The sequence below is a fragment of the Prinia subflava genome, chromosome 3 (assembly GCF_021018805.1).
Source record: "Prinia subflava isolate CZ2003 ecotype Zambia chromosome 3, Cam_Psub_1.2, whole genome shotgun sequence".
Classification (NCBI taxonomy): Eukaryota; Metazoa; Chordata; class Aves; order Passeriformes; family Cisticolidae; genus Prinia; species Prinia subflava.
In genome coordinates this window covers 101,330,263-101,356,510 of record NC_086249.1, presented here as the reverse complement: position 1 = coordinate 101,356,510, position 26,248 = coordinate 101,330,263, and the positions used below count along the sequence as shown (strand labels likewise).

Here is a 26,248-nt window from a genome sequence, read left to right as displayed (position 1 = left end):
CCACGGGCACTCCTCTGCAGTAAATGCCACTTGGCAATAGAAACTCTGCCCTTTGTTTCAGCTGAATCCCCAAGTGCTGTGCAGCTGTGCCTCCCAAGAGGTACACCTCCAAAATTGCTCCAAGGGCATCTCCAAGATGCTCCAAGAGCATCTTCTTCCTTTAAGTTCTTGCAAAGCAAGAGGTCCAACCAAAGGGATAATCAAATGCCAAGATCCTGATTTATATGCAGGAAGAAAACTCAACATTTCACTTCAAATATGCATTTCAAGGAGTAACAGAATTCAGCTTTACAATAAGAACCAAACTCTTCAGAAGTTGCAACTAAATTAATGTGACTTATCTGACTGTGGAAGGAGAGGCAGTATCTCAGTACCTTCCCCTACCCATGCAGTACCTGTTTGTTAATTTCTAGGAAAAATGTGAATTTCTTCTAGACAAATGAATTCCCAATTTAACAAGCACTATCAGGTTCAATAAATGCTGCATCATCTTACAAATCATCTGATGTTTAATAATGTTCTTCTACCTGCCACCTAAATAACACTGGTCATTCCTCTCACACTGCAGTTTTCATCCACAAAACTCTTTTCCCACAAGCAATGTCTCAACAGTGCACAAAGGCCCCAGCTGCAGACAACACAAAAACCATGTTCAGGTGCAAGGGCAAGAAAAAAATCACACACCTTGGTACAACCCTTCAACTGCAGCAGCAGCACAGAGCTCTGAGGGGTTTGATTCTGACACTGCAGGAGATGCTACAGAGAAAACTCCTGTCAGAGCAGAGGAAATGCCAGCACAGGTACAGCAGCAGAGCCTGAGATCCACGTGGGAACATCAACACCAAGAGGCTGTCCAAATCTGACAGCAAATTCCTTCTTAAACCCAGGTACCAGTAAGTACTATTCCATAGCAATTCTGTATTTTTTTATTTAGAAAAAGAAATCACTGACAAACAAGGTGGCAAGTGAAACAGGTACTCTCTCTATGAGAATGAGTTTGCTTCAGCCATGACATGAAAAGAACCTGGAAAGGTTCTCAAATACTGCAGAAAAATCATGAAAATGAAGCTACTGGAGCAGGAATGTGTTTCTTCTCCTTCCCAGCTGTCTAAAGCCTGACAGATCCTAAGCTACTCATTAATGAATTGCTCTAAATCAGTTTGTTCCATTTTTGAGTTCTGGCTGTGGAAGTGAGAAAGCCCTGAGGAAAAAGTTGCGGAATGACCTGTAGTTGAAACTTGTTTTTCTCTTTCAGTTGGTAAATCTGCATATCTGCCTACCAATCCCTCTGGAAGCAGAGTTTCCTGGAGTCAGAAAATTCCTACCCACATGTGCTGAAGAATCTTTAAAGTCAGCGAGTTCTAATGCACTGGAACCAGTGCTGTACTCTATTAAGATAGCTTCATTCTCTGATCTCAAAAAAATAATAATAATCAAGAACAAATTGAAATAATCTCAAAATATGTACAAGGTTTTTCTAGAAGACCCCTGCTGCTTGTCTGTAAAAATTGAAATTACCTTTAAACTGAATACAGAAACCTAACCTGAGGAAGGGCAGATGGCATTGCCTGGCCTTCTCCAGCAGCACAGAAATCCAAAGCTGCTCCTCAGTTCCACAGGCACCACACATTCCCTGAATCCTGAGAGCTCCTTGTGGAAAATGACTGTGCTTAAACACTTTCACTTTCATCCAGAAAACCATCATAAAAATCACCCCTTCCGTCATTCTCCACAACCAAGTAGCAAATAGTAGTCTAAAGTAGAAGGCATAAACTATTCCATTCTTTCAAACTACCGAGGACTTGGCTTAATTAGCAATTAAAAGCAAGTAGTACAAACGTTCCTTTCTCACTGCACATAATGGAGTCGTCATTGTTCTCAGATTTTTGGCCACAATACAGGCAAGCTGCAAGTTTGCAACTGGCACTACAGGAAAACATTCTACCATTCAGAAGCAAAAAACAATCCACCACCACGAAAGAAAATCAACTCATAAAGAAAAACACAATTTAAGATGACAGCATTTTTACTGGCAGGGAACAAACAGACTGCAACACTAATTCCACGTTTTTCCTCACAGAGTCTGAACATATTTACACCCTCAGATTAACTGAAGACAATCTCCAGGATCAGATAACACAGTTCTATGCAATGATCATATCCTCAGCATCCACAATTACCTAAAGAAGCCTGACACTCTTCCACAATTCTTTCACCTGTCCCAAATTTATCTGCCCCCAATATATTTCCATGCTGCAACAGCTTCTGCCATGCTATCCCTTTTTAACACAGCAAATGTCTCCTTTTCAGGCTTCCATTAATATTCATTAATGGAACCATTCATTAATTCAACCATTAATGCTTTTTTCAAATTATTTATAGCAACTAAACCTGTAAGTCTTACTTGTATTGAGACTATACAGAGAAAAAACCCCACCAATTCAGCCAAGATGGACAGTATATAACCAATCCCAGAAAACTGTCAGAAGCAATACATTTTTAACACATGAACTTGTAAGTTAACAGAGACCTTTAAAGGCAGAAAATGAGACCTAATTCTGCTCATTAGTTAACATGGACCCTGATGATTTCTGGGATCTCATCTTACTTAGGCAACAAAAATTAACTTTGCTGTAAGCATAAACATTGGAGGTGTATCCAAATCCTCTCTATATAGAACCAGAAGAGGTATTTCAACTATTAATTTCCTCCACACAGTAACTACAGTAAAGAAAGCCCTCAAGCACAAAGATGTAAATTGTTAGTTAAATTCCATGTGCTCCTATACTAAAGGTAGGATGTGGATCTATGCTCAGTCACAGGGTGGGATTTTTGGTATTTTTCTGTGTGGAGCCAGGAGTTGGACTTCCATGATCCTTGTGGGTCCCTTCCAACTCAGGATATTCACGATTTTTAGTCTGTCTGAGGGGTTTCACAAAGACACCAGAAGAGGATGGCTCAGACACACATCTCTGTTGTATTGCCTGATGCTTCCAGCTGTTTTCACACATAATTTTTTTTTTAGTATTTTCCTCTTAAGCAAGAAGTATATACTGCTCTGATTCAAAATTAGCTGAACAGTTTCGTTCTATAATTTATTTTTCAGAAATTATATAAATTATTCTCACTTTTTCCTTTGAATTAAAAAAGGAACAAATGAACACTCATTTCTGCTTAAAAGCAAGTAAAACCATTTTTTTAAGAAGCAAAAAAGACCCTTTAGCCTAATTTGCTGATAATTTTAACAAGTAACACTTGAAATCTTAGTCCTTCAGAATTTTGTAGTCTCCCACTCTTGAAAACTTACAGTGTTCAAGTATTAACAAAATCACAAATTCAAAGGCTCTGCCGTTCCAACCATTCAGACCCAGGAGAGATTAAAAATACTCAGAAAACAACACATTTCTGTGCACCACACCAGAGACCAAGAACAAATAAAGCTTAGAGAACCACGGTGTGAAAAATCTACCCTTAGTTACTATATTTGTAACATGCCCAGAAGCTCCGTTAAAGTTTATCAACCAATGTACATAATTTTTGCAGCTCTTTATTCTTCCCAATATCATTCCACTTTTTCTCTCCTGCCAGAGGTTGCCTATGACATGCTTTATGATGTTATATAATGGATGTTCTCCATTTTTCTTATTCTTCCACTTTATCTTACACTCTTTCTACACTTGTTCTATTAAACTGCACTGTTAAATGCTCTAGATCAGCATCATTCTCCCTTACACAGGCTTTCAGTTCCACACTTTAAACTATTTCTTGCCCTTTCAACATATCCATCTGTATCTTCCACATTTGCTCAGCTTTCTTTATCCTTCAAATCTAAAGGCAGCCAAACATGACATGGGAACAGACACATGAGAGTTCTTGGCTTCATTTTCACCTTGTGGAAAGAAGCAGAAAGTTTCTTTACTCTTCCCTTCCTTGAGGGATAAGGAGGAAAAAGGGAAGCAGCAGTCTAAGATAAAAGACATAAAAATCACAGACAACATCTTACTTTCATTTCAGAATTGGAGAAAATTCTGTTATACTCAGAACTTACTAAGCTTTTTCACACTCCACACAAACTCTCTGCAATTTTGTTATCTGTATTTTGTTCCTATTCACCCTGTTTATAAAATCTTTTGAGGCAGACCCCAGCACCATAAAACACTTAAATGTTACTTAAGTCAGCAGTAATGTTTAGATGGTAACCAAGCACAAGATTCAGGTAGCTGCTGGGAAGAATAAAAACACCATGATTCACACTGCCATTCCCCTCACCCCCAAAATGGTCTGCATCACCAAGTCACCCATTCAATTCCTTTGTTTCCTACTCTTCCTCACCTCCTATTTCAACCTTTCTTCTCCTTCCTTTAACTGAAAATGTCTTATTATACCACTATTTTCCACAAAACCTTCCCAAAAGACTGCTTCATTTCTCCACGTCCCTAAAATCACATGGTGGCCTGATTTTCAGTAGTCATAGGTTCAAACATAATTTATGAAGCACTCAACCTAGATCCCTCAGGTTCTTCCATTCAGGGTTTTCTCCTCTATAGCCCTCCTTACATATATTTTGGCACTCTTGCTGCTGCACACATGCTCAGGTCTGAATCTGTCCCACATGTGCTTGTGGCAGTGTAACTTCACCAAATACTTGGTCTCCCTTCAGACAGAGTGAGGAACACGAGTCACTGCACTCATTCCACCCCTCCTCTCCATGAAGAAAGAGAAGTTGTGGATGTTCCATCCCTGGGAGTGTCCAAGGACAGACTGGATGGGGCTTTCAGCAGCCTTGTCTAGAGGGAGATGTCCTTGCCCACAGCAGGAGAGGAGCTGCATAGCACTCAAGACTCTTTCCAACCCAAACCATTCTGTGATTCTGTATAATTCAGTCCTGGCAACCCGTGCCTCCAAATACAGGTAATTCCATTCCCCATAAGAAAATAAGGAGCAAGAGTTTCATAAATATTCCTTACAGAAACAGTGTCACACTAACCAGGACACACCCTAGCCTCCAAAGTCTTCCTCTCAAAGGAGTTCCACTGCTTTTTAAGTCTGCAAATTGAACAGCATTCACAGAATCAGAGAATACCTCAATGCAAGGGTATAAAAATGGTATAAAAGCCCAAGGATTTCTTTGTTCTGGGTCCCCCTTTGCAGGCACCCAGCTCAAGACCTGCTGCTGTAGCACGCTAATAAATTATTTCTTTTTACAAATCCAATGCCTGAGTCTTTGCTGCAAGGAATTCAAAGTCAAGCTCAATGGAAGAAGTGTGTCCAAGGGTCTGTAGGAGCAAGGAGTTGGAAGGGGCACCCATCCACCAGATCACTGGACACCCCTGCTGCAAAGGGACTCCAGAAGTCTTGGGTGGGGTGTGTGTGACTCTCTAAATGGTGTGAATTCTCACCATTCTCAGGCAGCAGTGTCTCCTTTAACACGAAAAATCATCTGATCCAACCTTTCCTGGCAAAAACACAGGCTAGACAAGATGGCCTAGAACACCGTCCAGCTGCATTCTGGAAGTGTCCAACACTGGAGAACCCACCACGGCCCTGGAGACATCAATCCAATGGCTGACTGTTCTCTTTGTGAGTTCTTCTTGTGTTCAATAGGAAGTCAGTCCCCAGGAGTAACTTGTACCCACTAAATCTTGTCTCATCAATGTAATACCTTGTAAAAATGGAGTCTCCATCTTCTTTGTAGGCACCCTTTAAGTACTGGAACATGCTGGTAACATTTCTTCCAAAGCCTTCTTTTCTAAAGGCTGAACAAACCAGGATCTCTCAGGTATTCGTCACACTTGAGCTTCTCAGTCCTCTGATCATCTTTGTAACCTTTCTCTGGACCCTCTCCTGCCTGGCCACATCTTTTTTGTATAGTGGGCACCAAAACTGCACACAAATACTCCAGGTGTGGCTTAGCACTGAGTAGAGTGCAATGATAACTCCTTTGTCTTTGTTGGTGATGCCCTTGTTGGTGCAATCCAGCATCCCACTGTGTCCCTTTGCCACAGCAGCACACAGCTCATTTTTACTGAGCTAAATCCACCAGGACCCCCAAAGTCCATTTCCAGAGAGTTGCTTCCCAGTCAGAAAGATCTCAGACTGTGCTGCACTCCTGGATCACGTTCTCCCACATACAAGACCTCACATTTGCCTTTGCTGAGCTTTGCAAGGTTCAACCCATTCTTCCAGCCCATCCAAGACTTTCTCCAGGGTGGCTGTCCTTTCTGCAGGTTCACTGCCCCACTCAGTTTGGTACCACCAGCAAAATTCATGAGATCACTGGACCCCACCATCCAGATCCCTTATGATGGTATTAAACAGCACACAGATCCCTTGTCTGGAATACAACACATTGGTTTGTCCAGGAAGAGGCTGTGGGAAACAGCATGGAAAGCCTTGAAATCCAGGAGGACAAGGTCCACCACTAGTTCTACGTCCACCAAGCAGGTCACTCTGTGCTAGGATGCAATCAGGTTTGCCAAGAATTATTTGCCCTTGGTGAATCCATGCCAGCTCTTCCCAATCATGTGCTTCTTTAGGATTCATACCGTATGTTTCCCTGGGACTGAGGTAAGACTGATGGGCTGATAATCTCCTGTGTTCTTGTTTAAACCCCTCTTGAAGATGAGGCAACATGAGCCTTCTCCCAGGCTTCTGGAACATTCCTCAATCCCCATGACTTCTCAGAGATTACAGAGAGCAGCCTCCCAGCAGTATCCAAACAGCTCTCCTAACGTGCTGAGATGGGTACAGGGATCCAGCTCCTGTAATAGTTTACACCCCAATAATTCCTTCCAAGACAGTAGGTCTGTGCATGAAACTGGATTTTTGTTCCCAAGATCTGGGGGCCACGAGTGCTGGTAAAGACAGAGGTGAAAGAAGTGCAGGGAACCTCTGGTTTCTAGCATTGGTTGTCAGCTAATTCACCTCTCCTGTTTAACTGTGGGCCAGCATTTCCCTCTGTTTATGCTTGTTGTTTATGATCCTGAAAAATCCTTTCCCGTACTTTTTGACATCTCCAGCCAACTCCAGGTCTAGCTGAGCTTTTACTTTTCTAACTGCACCTCTGCACGCTCTGGCAATGCCCTTGCAGTTCTCAGTGTGTAATTGTTCATTTTTTCCATCTGGGGTACACTTCTCCTTTGGTTTGGAGCAGACTTGGGAGCTTGCAGTTAATCAGGGGCATCTCTTACCCACCTATTTCTCTTCCATTTCAAGGTGATGAACGGGTTTCATGCTTCCAGAAGAGCACTCTGCAAGAACTCCCAGCACTCACTAGCCCCTTTATCCACCACAGAATCTTCCCATGGAATCCCTCCCAACTCAGTTCTGAGCAACCAGAAGCTGGATCTTTGAATTTTTAAAACCTCTCAGTACAAACTTGCAATAGTGATTTATTTAAAACTAGTGAGTTTTCTATTTTACTAAGTTATTTTTGAGCTGAAACAGTTCTCCAGCCTGGTTCATCACACAGGCCCGAAGGCAGCTTCACTGAAACATACGGGAAGCTACAGAGAGTACTTAAAATTCTATTACCTAGAAGAAAAATACCTAAAAATAAAACTTTAACTTCAGTTCATTATTCTACTCTGTATTCCTGTGCAAATGAGTTTTCAAAACATAAGATAATGAAAACACTGCTTAAATAAAAAGTTAACATGGCAACTAGGGTGGAAGCAACAGGATACTGACCAAAAAAAAAAAAATTATCTCTTGGCTCTATTTTAAAAGCTGTTGAACTGGATCTTTTGCCTAATGCTGCAAATGATACTCTGAAATTGTTCACAATTCTGAATTCTAATAATGGAAGCAGAAATTTAATGAAAAGCATATTCACAATTCACTCTGCTTTAGATTAATAACCAATCAATATTGAGAAGTGAATCATAATCCTCAAATGCCACTGTGAGAAAAGGAAATGACTTAAAGCCATTTTAACAAACAATTAATTCAACAACTTACCACAAAAGAAATTCATATGTAGACATACAGTGTTCTGTTTGTAATTCATCACACACTTTTAGTCACTCCCTTCACAAAACTGTAAATGAGGTCTTAATTCTACATCTTAATTAAATAAGCTCCTGCCATGAACACTACATAGAAAATCCAAGAACCATAAAAGAAGGTAATTTGTCAATACAGCTCTGATGGTGATCCCTGCATCCTCTCACACTCTGAAGTGAAAGTACCTGATAAACAATATTCTATGTAAGGAATACCTTCCTACGAGCCTTTAAATACAAAGAATAATATTCAGTATCTAGACTAATACCTGAACTACTGCAAACCTTTGACAGAGGCTCATTTTAGAAATGTACCATTCAACAAACTTTGTAATGGCCACAAGCAAACTATTAAATGGCCCCATCTACTTGTGACAGTATCAGTAGAGCTCATCTTGAAAACAAGCTTTGAACAGACCCCTATTTAAACAGGCCAGTCTTGGAAAGAGCTTTTCCACAGAGGAATTACTCTACTATAGCTATTTCTTTAGTCTGCCTATCCATAAAGCGGAAACATGTAATAAATATTTAAGTGTTTTTTCTTGCTTTACTGAACTTCCCTCATCCAACAAACTCAGACTGAACTATATTAAACACAATTCCTTTCTTTCCTCATACCAAAAATGTTCTGTAAGATACTAAGCTTATCCTCTCAGGTGCACCTATACAAATCCTGGCAGCCTTTGCAGGGCTCCATACAAGACCCACTGATTTTGATTTTGTCTGATTTTAACTACAAATAAGCATTCTGCAAAATTAACACTGCTAACATTTTCTACAAAGAGTCAACTGGTCTCTGTAATGACACATCAAGTTTAATAAGCATCACTTCAATGTTTAATTATGAAAACATTATTAAAACATCATGCTTCGAACACCACAGCTGCAGGACTTCACCAAGAAAAGGGGCTAAAACAAAAAAAGTAACTTAAATGGGTTTTTAATGTAAAATACAAGGTAGGTATGGCACTGAAGGACTGAAGTTGTATCCATATACCTGTCTGCATACAGAATGAGCAGGACACCTGGAATTACCTGATCCAAAACTAAACCTGTCACCCAGCTCAGTTCTGCCCTTACCTCACACAGCCCATTTCCTAAGGTCATTTCTGCAGAAGCTCATCCAAGCCCTCTAAGCAGTAACTAGTTTTTACAAAACTATTTAAGTATTCTCCAACTACCAATATACACATTTCCTTCCCTTTCAGACTGTTGGAAATACAACAAAATCCCTCCCATTATCCAAAAATTTTACCAGGTGAGGACCAAGTAGAACTATTTTTGTTCGGTCATCTGAGAATAACCTTAGGTTTAATTGATGAATCTGTAAGGCTGGAAATCAGAACTTCATTTCTCCATAGAACCTAAGTTTGTCTAATTGTCAGTGGGATAAAGAACAACAGTGGGCCATGACATACAATTCTGGCACTGGAAGTTCTGTGACAAGGGTTAATCAGGAAAAAGTCACTTTATAGCCATAAACATTTTCCATGACTCTCTTTAATTCTGTATCATCTCACTAATGTAATGAAAACAAATGCTTCTACACGTACCAAGCTATCCAAGCATGAAACATCTACTCTTTTCTAAAATGGTATAACAAACATATGGCATAGCTTCTAGAAGATGCTTTCAACACTTACTTCAGATGGTATCAACATTTGCAGATAGTTTTACCTCTATAATTACCAAGTCCACTCAACCCCACTGCAGTGAACAAACAGCCATGCAGGCTGGCAAGAAGCACAGAGCCATGCTGAAAGCACACCTGGGTAATACCATTCAAACAAAGCTTTAGATTGTCTATTCCTTCTTCACATACTGTAGCTGGATTCACCTAGAGAGAAATTTGAAAGCAAGAGGCCACAAGCAGCATAATGCACAGAAGGATCAATGGTTAAATTACTGGAATGGGGTGAAAGTAGTTCTGTCCCACCCTTGCCACAGTTTTTCTTTACACTTTCAAAAGTTAAATAATTTATCAGAACCTCTATTCCTCAGCTGCTAAAATCCAGCAGTATTTCCCTCTCTCCTCCATCCTGAACCACTGCCCACCTTGGCTATTTGATTACTAAATAGGGCATGATTTACCTTAACTTGATGCACACGTACCACTTAAATGAATGGACCACTTCAACTTCCAGACTCAGCAGGTCAGAATTTTAAAGCTACAATATGCAACATGCATTCAACAACAACAAAAAAAATTCCAACGTTATATTCCCAATTAATAGTCTCCTGACAGCGAAGAAAAAAACTTGCTGAAATGCAAATGCCAACACACCAAGAGTCCTGCTATCCTAATTACACCTCTACAAAAGCATTTTGTTTGTGGACATGAGATCCATCCTTCTCTCCTCATTAACACATTAAAATGACAAGTGTAATGTTTCTGACTTCATCAATTTTCTTGTCTTCAGGAAGTAGTACCAACACTGTACTTTACAATTAAGGAACATGTTTAGAGCAACAAAATCCCACTATTTAGAAAAAAAAATGTCTCAAACACTAGTTGTGAAAGTATTTGTGCTAAGTATTTTATATTTACAGTACTGTGTAATGTCCATTTTTTAAAAAAAGTTGGTTTTAATACTGGATGAAGTACAAATACTGCAAACCTATAACCAAGTACCAGGATACCCAACCATTATATATCCTATGGTTGTGATTTCCAAGTATAAACACGGTACAACCATGAACTATAGAATGTGTCACCCATTACACCTTAATTGGATCCTAGAAAACTGAACCCTATTAATACAAAGGTCAAAGTGCATACAAAAAAAATATTTATCTTAAAGAAATCTATGGCTCAGTTAAAATTACCCAAGAAACACATTTTTAAAAAGTGATTCCTTCAAAAAACGCTAGAAAACCAGTTCCACCTCTAACACAATTTACAAAATTTTATCCAACTTCAACTTGTTCCACAGGACAGATAGTACACTAGATAATAAACCAATAATAGGAAATACACAGTACATTTAAAAAAAAAAAAACATTAAGGAACAACTCAGATCTAAATTTACAGAAACTGGAGAGGCTGCCCACTTCCTGAAATGCCTTACAACTGTCTCCTAGTACCAGTTTCCAGTTTCTCAATTCCCTGTACTGCCATCATATAAGACAAACATTCTTAATTCTTTTTCAAGCAATATTTCTTTGTTTTGATGAAAATAAATCACGCCAAAATGTTTCCAAACTTATATTAAAAAAAAAAACAACACTACTACACTGACACTAACCTGCTAAAATGTTTTCTTGCATAATTATTTTTCAAGCAGTTTGTTATAAATAAAACCGAGGATATTTTATTATGGATTAGTAGGAAATTAACATTAATGTCAACACTGAAAAGGCAAAGTCAACATATACTAATTCACACTGTCTGAAACTTTTTTTAAACAAGCAACACTACAGTTGTAAGAAAAATGAAGGAATATTGTCACTGTGCACTTCTTTGGTAGGATTCATAAAAGCACAGATAAGCACACTGTTAACTTTTTCAATACGTGTGGCCTTCACACAAAGGAAATACCATTTTTAAAAGCAGCTGGAAAACAAAAGGGCTGCAAAATCATGAGACGTAACAGACTAAAACATGGCATATTGTGTGGGACTACTTCATCGCTCTAAATCGACTTCAACATCAATACTTTTAAATGGAAACATGCTTCAGATTTTGTCCACAGGATATGACAAACTGATTAAACTCAATGGATAGGAATTAACAAGCATCTTATACCCAATACATCGGACCAGCTACATCAAGCTACATCTGTACAGATGCCAGTAACAGCTTATGAAACAATGGTTTGTCACTGCAATCAAGTCAACTTTGCCTAAACACTGGAAATAACATCAAAAACAAACAAACAAAATAATCCAAACAAAAAAAAAAAGGAAGAAAAAGGAAGGAAGAAAAAAGAAATGCTTTGCAATTCACTTCCAATACAATGGATATCCTTGCCCTCCCCCACAAGTAATCTTTAAGCTTCACCTCCTGCCAGAATGCCTTCCTGGGAGTAAGACATCAAGACACCAGCAGGGTTTTTGTTTTGGGGTTTTTTTCCTCTTTCACGTTATGTTCTTGTCAACAACGGAAGCATTACAGTGAGCACTTTCTCCAACACAAGACAAACTACGTTGGATTTCCAGCATTTCAACCACTTTGAAAGGTGATCTCTTAATTTCCCTCTCCTCTTCCCCAAAACCACACTAACTGCAACCTATGATTGTCAAGCTCTTTTTTCTGCAAAATAAAGGCAAAAATCTTGGCAACAGAAAATCCCACCCCTTTGTCACCATACAGCGTGTACATCATTACAGGAAAGTTTCTTTTGGCTTATCATGTACTTGGGGCAACATTACAATATTCCTGACCCTTAGTCTATATCTTCAATAATTCATAAAATCGTACAGAACTCACATCTTATCTGCTTTTTTGATTTGCTACACCCAGCAGCACAGCTTGGCTTAGTTCGTGATACTACAGCCCATACATCCTACAAAGCAAAACCACTAAAAACGGGGGACTGCAGACCTGGAGCACAAATAGAACCCACAACTAAATTAAAGCTCTAGACACGAAGCTTCCTCCATCCCTCAAAGAGATCCCAGTTTTCTTACTACTAAATCCTGTCAGGGTGTGGCTTCGTTAAACCCAAGTTCCCACTGCAAAGGCCTCCTGCCATCCCCTGCAAGCCAATGGACCCCTCAGCGAACCCCAACAAAAACGAGGAGCATCTTACTGCACCCAGGCATCAAATTTAAGCCCAGAACAGACTCCTCCTCCTGCACAAGTACCCAGGCAGGGAAGGGAGCTGTTCCCCAAATACTCAAAACCCAAACCCTCCCCATCAGCCTCTGCAGACAGGTACCCTGCTCCTGCCACCTCAACCAGGGAGCACTGCCAGGCCCCACAGAGCACTCACAGAGCACTCACAGCTTCAGCCTGGCAGCCTCTGGAAAAGGTTCAACCACGGGTGTGCTCCTCTCACACCAAGGGGAGCGCTGATAAATTTCTGCCTTTGTGACGGATTCCTCTGGAAACATGACTCAATGGTTTTCCTTACCTGCTACACTTGCACATAAACCTCACGCTGTAACGCGCTGCCTCGTAGATTCTTAAATCAGTCAGTCAGGATTTCATAATTATGGAGTCTAGGGTCTTTGTTAGCTGTTGTTGCTCCATGCACAAAAGGAAACATTTTGTTGCTATCACTGTAAAACCTATTAATTAACTGCACATATATTCGGCCACAGTTTCTACTATACAAATAACTGCTACATTGAATTAAAGTAGTCTGCTAGATTAATTGTTCTAAAGCCCTCCATAGAGCATAAATTGCATAAAGCTTCACACACAGAGAACGGGAATAAAGCAGAAAATACCTTAAAAATAGCAACTTCTTATCAGTAACAGCAACACAAGCACGTTCCTTCAAAGTAAAAAGCACAAACAAAACCGAAACTGTTTCAAACCAAGAAATTCCTCTCAAACATCTCTGCACTGAACAGCAACGTTTTAATCCTTCTACTTCCTTAAATAATCTACCTTTCTCAGAGACAAGTTCTACAAAGAATATGCATCACGAGTTACTGTGCAATTCATAAATGTACAAAACACCATCCAAAAACTGAGGTGAAATAGCAAAATATTTGGTTTGCTTGTGGATTTTTTTAGTATTCACTGCATGGATTTGCAGATCAATACGGTAAGAGAACATACAAAGACATTTCTGAAACCGTATTTTGAAACTACCAAAATGCCCTGCAACTTCAGATTGTATATACTAAAATTACAATTGACTAGCATTTTAAAATAAGCATTATACGTAAGAAAAAGCACAAAACTCAACTAACAGGCTCAATTGCTCTTTGCACCACTTAATTTTACAGTACGCAAAATAAAACTTAAACCAGGGATTTTATGCGACAGATGATCTAATTAGATGTGAAGCTTTTATTTTCTATCTGGCATTCTTAAGCTCTATCCCATGCGGGATTCAGTCTAATATTTCCGATAGCCTCAGCAGCATTCACAGAGCAGACACGAGTTCTGGTCCACCAACAGTTAAGGTACATTATTTAACTGGTTTGACATGTCACTCCCCTACCTTTTTGATTAATGGGAAGAAGTGCTCTTATAAATAACTCTGAAAATCGAAAGGAAACCGCGAGGATTTTTTTTTTTAATATAAGCACAAAGGAAAGTGTACTTGCTTTTCCTTCCATCCTCCCCCCTCCCCCCACGTCCTGACATTGAGCTTTTCCAATCCTGACACAAGAAATAAACACCTAAACACAAGTACAGGCCTAGGCTATCCAATTCAACACGCTTTAGAGTGAAATCTTCAGATCAACCAAAACCAGCAGCAGAAAAAAAAAATATTCTCCACGACAGAGCCCGGCACAACAATGGGATGAGCGGTGTCAAACGCCAGACTACTGACAGGAACAAGGCAGGAAGCAGGAACCCGAGTAGCACTGTCCCCTTTGCTTCTGCCATGTGGCATTTCAAAAACACTTCCACCTCTTCTGTTACCCGAATGTTTCCCTGGCATTTGGCGTTTTAAGCACAGCTGGCAGACACTCGGTCCGCACAGCCTTTGTCAGCGGCTCACGGATGGGCAGCAGAACGTGCTACAGGTTGATAAGGAGGGCACCGGCGCTGCAAAGCAGCAGGAAAGCGCCCAGAAGGAACTTGGGATGCGCAGGAGAGTTTCCCTCAGCCTTCACCGGGGGCTCCACGCTCCCCATATTCGCTCCCGGTGTTTGTTTCGTGTTTACCTCCCCCCCCTTCTCTTTCTCCTCCCTGTCCGGCCATCTTGGGCCGACAGGAGCAGCCATTACTTAACTAAATGACAGGGCCAACAACTTTCCACAGAGACAAACACCTCTCTCCGGACACCGGGCCGGGCAGCCGCAGCCCGCGGGGCGCCCCGCTCCCTGTCAAGCCGGGACGGCGGGCGGGACGCGGGGCTCGCTGAGCAGCGGGCACGCTGCATGGAGGCAGCGGGGCCCGCAGAGTAAACAAGTCACTCTGACGGGCTCCGGGAGCCGCTCAGCGCCGCGCCCGCCCCGGCCCGGACCCCGCGCTCCCTGCGGGCGCCGGGCCCGGCTCCGCTCCCGGCGGCTGGGGGCGAAAATCACGAGGGAGGGTCCGGGGAGAGGCAACGTCAGCAGCGCCGAGCGCGCCCTCCCTCCCTCGCTCTCCCCCCGCTGCCGCCTCCTCCTCCTCCTCGTCCTCCGCCTCCCCCCCTCCGCCCCCGCGCCCCCTCCCCCGGCCCGTCCGCTACCGGCCCCGGGTGCCGCCACTTTCCCGTCCCAGGGCTGGACGGGCACCCGCATGGCCACGCTCCCCTCGTCCCGCTCGGGGAGAATGGCGGGGGGGGGGGGGAGGGGGGTGTTTAAAAAGGAAAGGGGCAAAGGCGGCAGCAACGCGCGGAGACCCCGCGGAGGTGGCGGTGCCCCCCGCACAGCCCCAGCACACACTCACCGTGCGGGCCCGGGGGTCCCGAGGGAAGGGGCGGCGGGGCCACCTCGCTCCCCATCCCCCGTTTCCCCCCCTCCCCCCCATCCCCGCTCCACATCCACCCTCGCGCTTACCTTTAACAGCAAGGCCTTCGTTCTGGCGCCATCTTCATGAAGCCTCAGAAATCCGAAGAGCCGGCTGCGAGGAGGGGAGCGGGCGGGAGGGAGGGGAGAGAGAGGCACCGGCGTTAGCGAGAGTCAGCGCGGCGGGCGGGCGAGGGCAGAGCGCGGCCCGGGAGCGGCGGCGCACGGGGAGCCGCGGGCAGGGGAGCGGGGGGACACGGAGGGAGCGCGGGCCGAGCCGGGACACGGAGGCGGCCGGGGCGCAGTGGGGAGCGGGTACCTGTCGAGGCCGGATAGGGCTTCTCTCTCCTGGGCTGTCAAGCTGGCGAAGTCCTCCTCGCTCTGGCCGCTCGCTTTCCCCGCCGCCATTTTCTTTTCCTCATCACCGAAAGGAGCAGCAGAGGCGGCGGCGGCGAGCGACACTCCGCACGATTTCATGGAAACGCAGCGTAATTAACTCGCGGATCGCACCCCCCCCTCCCTGCGCGCCCCCAACACCCCCCAGCGCCGGGCGGGGCGGGGTGCCCGACACACACACACACCACAACTTTTATTACAACAACAACAGCCGGCAGGGAGGGGGAGGGAGGGAGGGGAGGGGAGAGGGAGGGAGGGAGGCGGGGGGAAGCCCCGCTGCTCGGAGGAGGAGGTGGGAGGGAGGGAAGGAGGGGGGAGGGAGCCCCAGCGCTGGAGACTCGGGGGAGGAGGAGGAGGCGGCGGCTGCGGATGGCGGCGGAGCGGTGTTTACATCGCCGCTCGCTGCCGGCGGCGCGGGGAGCAGGGGTGTCGGGGAGCCGGGGGGACCCTCCCCGCCCGCCCCGCGGCTCGGGGTGTGTTTTGCCGCCCGTACAAACTTCCCCGGAGCCGCTGCCCAAAGTTGTTGTAATTGTGTCACACCGCGGACCCCGCGCGCCGCCACCGCGACCCCCCCGTGCCGCCCCGCCCGCCCGCGTCCGCGCAGCCAATCGGCGCCGCCGGCGGGCCCCACGTGACCTTTGTTGACTTACGTCAGTCATTGCGCTCCGCCGCCGCTGCGCTCCGGTTTGGTTGGCTCTCGCCGCCCGCCTTCCCCGCCGACCTCACGCCATTGGTTGGTGCGTGATAAGAGGGGTGGGGTTTTGGGGAGCCGCTGTTTGTGATAGGTCGAGCAGGCTGTCAGTCAGACGAGCTTTTCGATTAGCAAGCACCAGCAGGTTGCGATGCGCCTTTAAAAGCGGACGGCGGGGGAGGGGGGAGAGATCGGGAGTGGCGGGCGCTGGGGTGGGAAGAGGAGGAGGAACGAGGGAGGGCTGCGCTCGCGGGTGGAGTTGCGTAACGGGGGCTCCGGGCTGGAGGAGTGGACGCCGCTGAGGAAGGCGCCATGTCCCACCGGCGGGGGGCAGCAGGCACGCTCTCACCCCTCCGCCCCGCCCCGGGCGTGGCGCTCTTGGCACAAGCGGAAAATAAAGGCTTCCCGGAATGGTGACAGGGCTGAACGGGGCTGCGAGGGAGATGCTTAGGCGGCGGGTAACGCTCGCACGGAAGGGCGGCGGCCGCCCCCGCCGTTGGTTTCGCCCACGCCCCCCCCCCCGCCCCGCCTCCCCCGGGAGCCCGTGACAGGTGGAGCGGCCCCGCCGGCGCGCGCGCGCGCCCCCGCGGCAGTCATGTGGCGCCGGCCGCCGCGCGCGCTGCGCGCGAGACACACAAGTCTCGCGATGCTTGGAGAGCCTCAGGGCGTGAGGGCGGAGCGGCCGGCCCGGCCCCGGCTGCGGCGCTGGGAAAAGCGCGAAGGACGGACATGGCAACACCTGGGAATTCGGGCTTCTGGGCACGCCTCGCGTGTAAGTAAAGCTCTGAATTTCTTTGGGCGCGGAGAGAAAAGGGGGTTTGCTGCTTGCTTTCCCTGCTTCATGCGACTTAGCGCAGGTGCAACCTGAATTGTAGATGAGCATTAACCTGAATTGTTACCTGAGCATTAGACTGTCTTTAGGGACCTGGAAAGTCATCTCGTTCCAACCCCCTGCCGTGGGTTGGATCTTCCACTAGACCAGATTGCTCGGAGTCCCATCCAGCTTGCCGTTGAACACTTCCAGGACTGGGACATCCACACTGTTCCTGTGCCTCCACACCATCCTTGGGTTCCTCCATCCTCCCCAGCTCAACCAGGACCCCAGCGTTTCTCTTTACAGTACCACACAGCCAGGAGGCTTCAGGGCTTTTTAAGTAAGGTGTTTGCAGATCATTTGATCTTGGTTCTGCTGTGGTGTGTACGAGGAGCTGAGCCCCACTGTGGGTGTGTGAGGGCACATCTCATCCCCATTTTGCTGGAAATGGATCAGAACAGCCTTCTGTAACAGCATTGCGTCACTTCTCTGGTGTCTGGGCTGGCTTTTCCCATTTGAATTTCCTGTTTGACGATTACCAGGTGCACTAAAGCAAAAGTAAAGCCATCAGATAGATGTCTTTGGGAATTCTGAGAACAAGGTCAAAGACCAGCCTATGCCGTGGATGCTGCTGCTTGCTGGTTCTCCTTTAACTGCTGCTCTCCAGTCGTGCTCACGACACTGAAGCATGTTTCTGCCTCTGTAAGTGTTAAACTAACGTGTCAGTGATGTTTTTCAGGTGGATTTCGGGTGTTTTCTGGTCCTGAATGGAGACGTGGTCAAGACAAAATCTTATATAATGGAAATGAAGACTCACAGCAGTGTGTCCATGCTGCTCTTAAACCCAGGGTCTTGCAAAGTAGCTCTGCTTTCTGATGCAAATGCAAGAAGAAGAAGAAAAAAAAAAGCATCTGGGTTTGATGATGTTGCAGTTCTTCATAAAAGAGTCAGCAGCTAGTTTGTTGAGAGTATTGGTGTAAGAGATGGGCATTTGTGTTTAAAGGACTTGCCAGCTTGGAATGCAGATAAAACCCAAGTTATTTTTGGTTCTGGGAACGGGCCATAGTCTGTTAATAGTGGAAACACTATGCTCAAACATCTCTGTTCATCTGTGTTGTCCATGGCTTCTCTGTCATGGATTTTCTCAGCAATTCCCTCAGGTGCCAGAATCAGAGCCAAGAGCCTGACTGCTTGGGAATGTGCCATAAATCCAGGATTTCAGTGCAGGTTATTCCTGCAGGTCTTGACTCTCAGGTGTAAAGTTTCCACTTTGCAGTATCCTGAGTATAAATCAGCAGAAAGGAGACTAGACAAAACCATTTCTCTGTGGAAGAAAGGGATTGCTGAACAATAGAGCAATTCAGGAGACTGCAGAAGCAGAGTCCTAGTCCAGCTGGAAGCTATGTGCAGCTGAATTCACACAGAATCATTAGGTTGGAAGAGACCTCCAGCATCATCAAGTCCAACCCAACCCTAACCTCAACTAAACCATGGCACCGAGTGCCACATCCAGAGGTGGTGAATCCACCACCAACAGTCACAACAGCTGAGTTACTTCTCTGGTACTGTGAGTGCCACTCTTAACCCCCTATACCCTGCCTGAATCGCTAGGATTGAATTTCCAGATGCCGTTGTTTGTTTGTTTGTTTGTTTGTTTCCCTTCCAAGTCAGGTAACAAATTTGAAGGAGCAGTAGATCAGTCCCTGTTGGATACAGTTGAAATCTCATGGTCTTCTGTAGTCCAGGCATGCTTTGTAGTCACCTGCAGCAAGATCCATCCCTGGAAAAAAAGATGATTGAAGCTGGGTCTATCAGTTCAAATTGGTTTGGTTTTCATTCCTGCCTTTTGAAGTTCTGCAATCCTTGACCAGCAGAGCAAGCAAGGGCAGTGGTCATCTCTTCCCCAGGAGTCTGGAGAAGCTCAGGAGCCCCGTGTGATCTCTACTGATGCTGCTGTTCAGGAAAGGATTTTGAGGTGTGGAGTCAACACTATGCTCCCAATAGCTCAGTCTGACTGAGGCAAATCCTTCTGCAGCAGAGCAGGCAAAATGTGACGAGGCAATCTTGGATGCATGAGACGGCAATGAACAAAGCAGGCTGGCCAGCAGAACCCACAGGATGCCATTTTGTGTCCTACACAACATAAATCTAATACTTTTGTTGCTGCCAGCTTGCCAAATTTTAGTCAAGCTGCCTGAAATACATGGCTATTTGGCATATGAGGGAAAGCAGCATAAACCAGTAAAATCTGGCAATAGGTCAGTTAGGGAGAAAGCAGTTTCATTAACACTTTTCTTTTTCTGCATTTGTTTTTCTTACTGTTGTTTTCTTTTACTCCAAGGTAAAAGAAGAAAAGCTTAAATTACTAAAGTGTTTTCTTGGTATTTCAAACAAAAAATCCTGTGGTGCTTTTTTTTGGATTTTAGCAGTGGCTTTTCTTTGGTCCAGGAGTTCATAGTAAAATGACCTGTAATTTACATGTTCCTTGTACTACTCACATCAAAGTTCTGATGGGTGTGATGCTCTGTGTTTTGATGGCACATGGTGGTCAAGAAAGTGGGGAAGCTGATCTAAAAACCCCTAAATAAAGGGGGTTTAGATCTAAAATAAAGGATATTTTAGATCTAAATAAAGGTTTTGGGTTGGTTTGTGGGGGTTTTTTCCCCGCCCAAAAATGCAAATGCTTTAGCTGGCAATAAAGAAAACCAATACATGGGTAGGATAATTATTATTGAAAATAGCAAAAAACATCCCAGTGCTGTTTATCACTATGTTAGAAGAAAAAATTGCTCTTTAATCTGAGAAATTCTTTCCTAGCTTTGGGTAGTAAGGGGAGTGAACTAGTCTAGGAAATGAGTTATAAAGAAAAAAATACATTTTTTTTAAATGAAAGTTTTAAAAGTTAGGGCTAAATGCTTTGCTTATAGACCTTTATTATTATTGTTCTGTCTTGCTTGAATCATGTAGCCATTTTTGTCTGTTGCCCTCTCTGTCCTTGGCTAGCATGAGTTTAAAACCTGGAATGTCTTTGAAAGGCTTGATGCTGGAATTCATCTGGGAGTTCAGTGGTAATTCACGGTCATGAGAAGCCCACGCAGTCACCAGGTAAGCAGTAATGTCTGTCCCTGTGCAGCAACGTGTCAGCAAGTCAGTGCAAGCATGGAAAGCCATGAATTAGTGTCATCACCTGAACTATATCCTGAGCTGTTGTATGAAATTCAGAAGGCAGGGCATTTGGGGCTGTTTGTAGATTTGCTGTGTAAGACTGAGCAGTTCTCTGCATGCCAGCATGAACACAGGGACCTCTTTGCTGAAGCTCTACCAACAGAAGACACGACTGTTAGAAGATCTGTATCCTGCTTTTGCAGTATATAAATTGGTTATACTGACAGTTTCTGCTGACTTGGAGAAATAAAAAATATGAAAAACTACCTTTGTCCAGGAGGTGGTTCCTTTACAGTGCTACTGTTGGTAGCTTTTTAGATCTTTTTTTCAGTTGTGCCTGTCCCTCCCGCCTCCAGCACTTTTGGTTGTGTCTTTGGTGTGCATTCCAAATGTGGAAATGCTTTCATTTATGGTAACAGTTTTAGGAGAATGTCTGCCCTCCCCCTAGGAACTAGATGTGGCAGCTTATGACTTGCCACCTTCCAAAGAAATCACCTGTTTGACAGGAGATGATCCTGAACAAGGATCTCTGCTCTTCCAAAACAGTGCAGAGAAACTGAAATTTCTTGCATGTATTTCCATGCAGGAATTTGAGTAGCTCTTCTCTGTTGAGAAGCTGATAATAAGATACTGTGTATATATTAACTTGTCTTCAGATTGATAGTTTAACTTCATAGAATTTGGCAAATGCTGTAAAGAAGAGAGGGGAAAAAAAAACCTCGTTTATTTTGTTTCTATGGTGGTTTTATATGTATTAATATTAGTTGCTGGGCTGATACCTTTGTAGGCTACTGGTTTTCTGGCTTGGAATTGAAAAACAAATTACATTTCTAAATCAGTTCTGAGCAAAATTACAAGGGACTTTGTGTAAACATTTGGAAGAGCCAGTCCTGATGCTCAGCAAACCAGGTGAATGGATATCTTGTTTTGTTAATCCTGGGACAGAATCCGATATTATCCAAAATGCTTTATTATCTGATATTTTTGTTTTTCTCCAAGAACAGAGGATGTTACATGCTCTTACTGGATTTAATTTAGCATTTCATACACAAATCTTTCTGAGAAAGTACCTGTGAATTACTTGTTTTAAAAGCCTCCACTGTTGGGTATGTTCCTTTTTGTTAACATTTATGTGGGTGCCTAAAAGTACAAAATCTTCTATGGGAGTTTGAAAGGTGCAAACGGCAGAAGAGCTGTGGGACATTGGGTGTGGCAGAGGCAAAGCCTGGGCTCCAGAAGCTCCACCCTGCTGCACTTCCTAAGCACAAACAAGGACAGTTCTCCAGCCTTGTCTGAGCCTTCAGGATCCCCTTGCTGCAGCGGGCGAGTCAGGGCGTTTCAAATGAAGGAAAACATCATGCTTCAAGCTGAAGGCTGAGTTGCTGTGGGACAACTCTGTTGTTGTATTTTTGAATGCTCCCAAGGTGAGGTGGCGTTCCATTAATTTGATGTACAGGACACAGGGAGTACAAAACAGACAGGGTTGTACTCAAAGCATCTAAATGTGTTCATTGTATGTAACTCGAAGATAAGCAAAATGCCAAACTGAAACGTGGTTTTTTTGTTCGCTGGTTTTTATTTTCCTAAGTTTGCTATTACCAAGAGGCGGATTATGTTCAGAATTTCTCTAGGGATCTGTGCTCCACTGTGTGTTCTGCATGTCCATAAGAGTTGGATCAGGCCTCTCACAGAGCTGCAAACACCAGGATGATGTGAGGAAGACGAGTAGTTTCTACCATCAGCTTGACATTCACAAAATCCAAAGCTAACCCTGCCTTTAAGTACATTTTTCCTTGCTTCCCCTTTCAGCTGCACTTTTGGGAACCTGTGAAACAGGAAATCCCTAGGAATGGTTGGGACAACTTCCCATCTTACAGTGTCTCAAGATACGGTTTGGTTTCTGTTTGGAATTTGTGGTTGTGTATTTGAATAAATATCCTCAGTGCTGCTGAAGGCAGTTTGTGAGTTCTTCTTTAATGGTGTTTTGGGTTGCTTTTTTTGCCTGTGAGTCCTGTGGTGGTTTACTCTTGGGAGGAAAGTTAAAACAGTGTTTTTCTCCATGGATGTGTAATCCCAAACTGAAAGCTGAGTGAGAGGAAGGAAATTGCCATTGGTCTCAATGGGACAAAAGTTTCTTGGGAATTGGGGCAGCAAAGGGAACCTTCACAGAGAATCTGCAATGTTTTCCAAAACCCTGATACCCTTAACTTGGTTCTCTTTCTGCCACTAGTGGACACACAAAATTTCACTGGAAATTACGAATTTCAAATCTTCACATAAAATACTTGTCCAATGGCTTCTTAGTGAGAGGAAAATTCTTCTATATTCCTTCCTCTCAAATCAGAAATATCCACTGATGAACTCAGATGCTTACGTGTAAGCTTCCAAGCTACTGTAGTCTGGTCTAGAGACCATGCAAGTTATGATGCAACTGGCACTATTTTAAAGACATAAAAGTTTGAAAGTGCATGGATATGTTTCTTCCCAAGGGTAATCTGTGTAAAAAAGGACCAGGATACGGTCTTAAAAAATTTATATTGGTCCTGTTCATGTTAAAGTTGTTTCCTATACAGAAAAGAGGACAAATGTGTGATGTTTAAATAATTCCTGTTGTCGATCATGTAATTGGTTTGGGTTTTTTTAGTAAGTGATTGGTTTTGTTTTTATTACATATTCCTTCAGTGCAGGTGTATTTCTAATGAATGATCCCAGCATCCCGAGGACCTGAACCTGCAGATTCTGGAATACCTTGTGAAGAGACTTTTTCTGCTCAGTAAAGATCAAGTCCTATTTTTAATGGATCAGTCTGGATAAGCTTGCAAAATTTAAATGCTTATCTGAGTTGCCTTAGTCAGGAAATCAAGCAAGACACAGGTTTTCTTGCAAATTCAGTGTTGTTCCTGTTTCTGTTACATCAACCCATGCTAAACAAGACATCCTGCACTATTTATGCTTCTTTCTCTCTGAAAACAGCTGAATACAATATATATCATTAGTGAAGAACAAAACACCTACTTTTAAGCCTCTTTTATGAATGAGCTGATTTTTTTCATATCTCTTTGTGGTTACCTAATTTTGCAATGTAGGTGCTTCTTGTCAGCGGTCTGCAAAAAATGCCTGGGAAGTACAAGCAGGAGGATTGCAGTTTGTGTCTCCCAGGTGGAGGGGTTTGGTGCTGTGCAAGAAAGGGAGATCCCAGCAGCAGCTGGCAGTGCCCAGCAATGGGGCAGGAGGAACGGGCAGGAGCTGATGCCCAGAAGTTCCACCTGAACGTGAGGAAGGATTTCTTTCCTGTGCAGAGACCGAGCACTGAACAGATTGCCCAGAGAGGCTGTGGAGATATCTCACTGGAGCTATTCCAGAGCCATCTGGACACAATCCTGTGCTGTGTGCTCTGGGATGGCCCTGCCTGAGCAGGGAGGTGGCACCAGATGACCCATGGTGGTCCCCTCCAGCCTGACCCATTCTGTGATTCTGTGAACAAAGAGGAAAGAGCCAAGTGTATGAGGTGGGTTTGAGCAGGGGTTGAACAGAGGCCTCTTCTCTAGCTGAGTTCTTCTGACCAGTCACTTATTCCAGCTCTTCTCTCTGTCCCTATCGTGTTTTCCATGAATGTTGTGTTAAAATGACAAAGTGTCTGACAAAAAGCAGAAATGATCATGTGGTTTGGTTTCCCCCCCCAGTCTCAGGCAAACAAATGACTGTGCTAGCACTTTGTCAAAAATGACAAACTGGGTCACTGAAATGATGGTGCCTCAGAAGGGGTCCTGTGACATCTATTTGGGAAAAGCACCCCCTGCTTCTGACAGTCCCCTCCCTGCCACTGTTGCCAACCCTGTGCCACCCCTCAGCAATCCTGATTTAACTGTTTGCAAAGCTGTACTGGAAACTGAGGCAAAGTCATTGAAATAGCCTCAATTTAAAAAAAAAAAAAAAACAACGTCCACACCCCTCCAAAAAGAAAAAACAAACCCAAATGGAAAAAACACCCAAACCAACCAACCAAATATCCTCAAAACAAACAAAACCCCAGAAACTTCCAGAGGAAAGGTGAAAGCCATTTCCAGACAACTTTTATGGTCATTATTCCAGTGCAATATTGTGTGGCACACTGAAACATATTTAAGAATAACATCAATTTAATGTGAAATTAAATGCCAGAACGGATGATACAGTGGTTGCATTATTGAGTAGCATACAGAATTCAATTAAATCTTGTCTTGTTAATAAATCTTGCCTCACTGCTGACAGCTGCTGTGAAGAATCCTGAGATTGTTTTGTGAGGACGTTCAGCCTGTTCGTAGCAGTGCCTGAGGAGCTGGTGGCTGCCCAGCACAGTAAAATGATTGTGTCCTGTGAGGTTGACTGCAGATTGCTATCACAGTAATAAAAACCAAGTTAAAAATTACAAACCTGGTACCTCTAAAAGCTTATAAGCCATAGAAATTACCTGCTACTAACTCCTTACTACCTCTGAGTAATTGTTTATTAGGTTGTCGGATAGATTTAAGTTGGAGGAATTGGACCAATTGCTGTTGGTCTTTATCACGATCTCCCTTTTTTTGCTGTTCTGATGCAGCACCTCTTGCTGGGAATCAAACCGTGATGCACAGAGAAGGAGGAATAACTCATTTTTCCAGATAACAATTGCTGCATTACCTGTGTACACATTTCCTTCCCAGTGGAGCATGGACAAAAAGGAGCAAGTTCTACACACTCGACAAGGCTGTAAAGAAACATAATCTACAGCTGATGAAACTGGTAGATTACATAGGAAAATAGTTCACTCTTCTTTCATTCTAAAGACAACTCTAACCATTTTTTTTCTCATTTGATTACTGTTCTTACACTTCTTTTTTTCATGTCACTGTTTACAGAAACTTTGAGGAAAGAATTTCTGTCATTATATTAATTCTTAGGTTTAGAATTAATAAAGATTATCTTCCTGAACTAACCCCTCCTTCTTAAGCCCAGCTTTGAAATGTCTCCATTATCCTTATTGAGAAGTTTAGGAATTATAGATGTCCATTCAGAAAAGTGTTTAAAGTAATGATAAATAAACAATAAAGACCATGAGGGTTAAAGATTAAAAATTAAACTTTTAACTACTATCTCCTTGCTTTGCAGCCTTAATATGTGCACTGTGATTCCTCCTCTACATTAACATTCAGAAAGTTTTTCCCCATGAACATGTAATTGTTTGTATTAGAAGCTTAACTGTTGTACTCAAAATTAGAATCATGCCTGTGGGTATTTAAAATGGAAGAATAATAACAGCTAATGACTTCAGAGTAACTAGTAAAATTACATCAGGGAGAGTACTTCAGATTTTGCAGATTGGCCAAATTTATATTGATGAGAAATACATAAGATTTAGCTCAGTAAAATTTAATGAAACCAAGCATATATAAAAGAAAGGGAAATGTGCAGGCTTATTTGTTGTGGGAATCTGTTAACTTTTTATTTCAGAGATAAATGAAGTTCTACTGTATGGAAATCTCTGGTTATTTTTTTAAAACATTGTTACACTTTTTGATGTAAACAGTTATATGGTCTTGCAGATAGGTTTCTTCAGTAAATTAAATTTATTGGAAGATGTTTCTTCACAACAATAGATGC

The 26,248-nt window shown here is 43.6% G+C and overlaps 1 protein-coding gene across 16 annotated transcripts in view; it reads right to left on the bottom strand.

The window, feature by feature from the left end:
* KDM6A (lysine demethylase 6A) overlaps positions 1-16,185 on the bottom strand; it is a 149,282-nt gene extending 133,097 nt beyond the window's left edge. For 11 of the 16 annotated variants that reach the window (XR_010079755.1, XM_063393057.1, XM_063393058.1 and 8 more), the window contains exons 1-2: positions 15,883-16,185; positions 15,615-15,678 (exon numbers count right to left, since the gene is read on the bottom strand). Coding sequence is in view for 15 of the 16 variants with exons in the window: in XM_063393057.1 (XP_063249127.1) it covers positions 15,615-15,678; positions 15,883-16,040 (222 nt within the window). In the remaining variant the exon portion in view is untranslated. The remainder of the gene's footprint in view (positions 1-15,614; positions 15,679-15,882) is intronic. The other 5 variants (XM_063393069.1, XM_063393061.1, XM_063393067.1 and 2 more) reach the window with 1 other exon arrangement.
* Between the last annotated feature and the right edge of the window lie 10,063 nt (positions 16,186-26,248).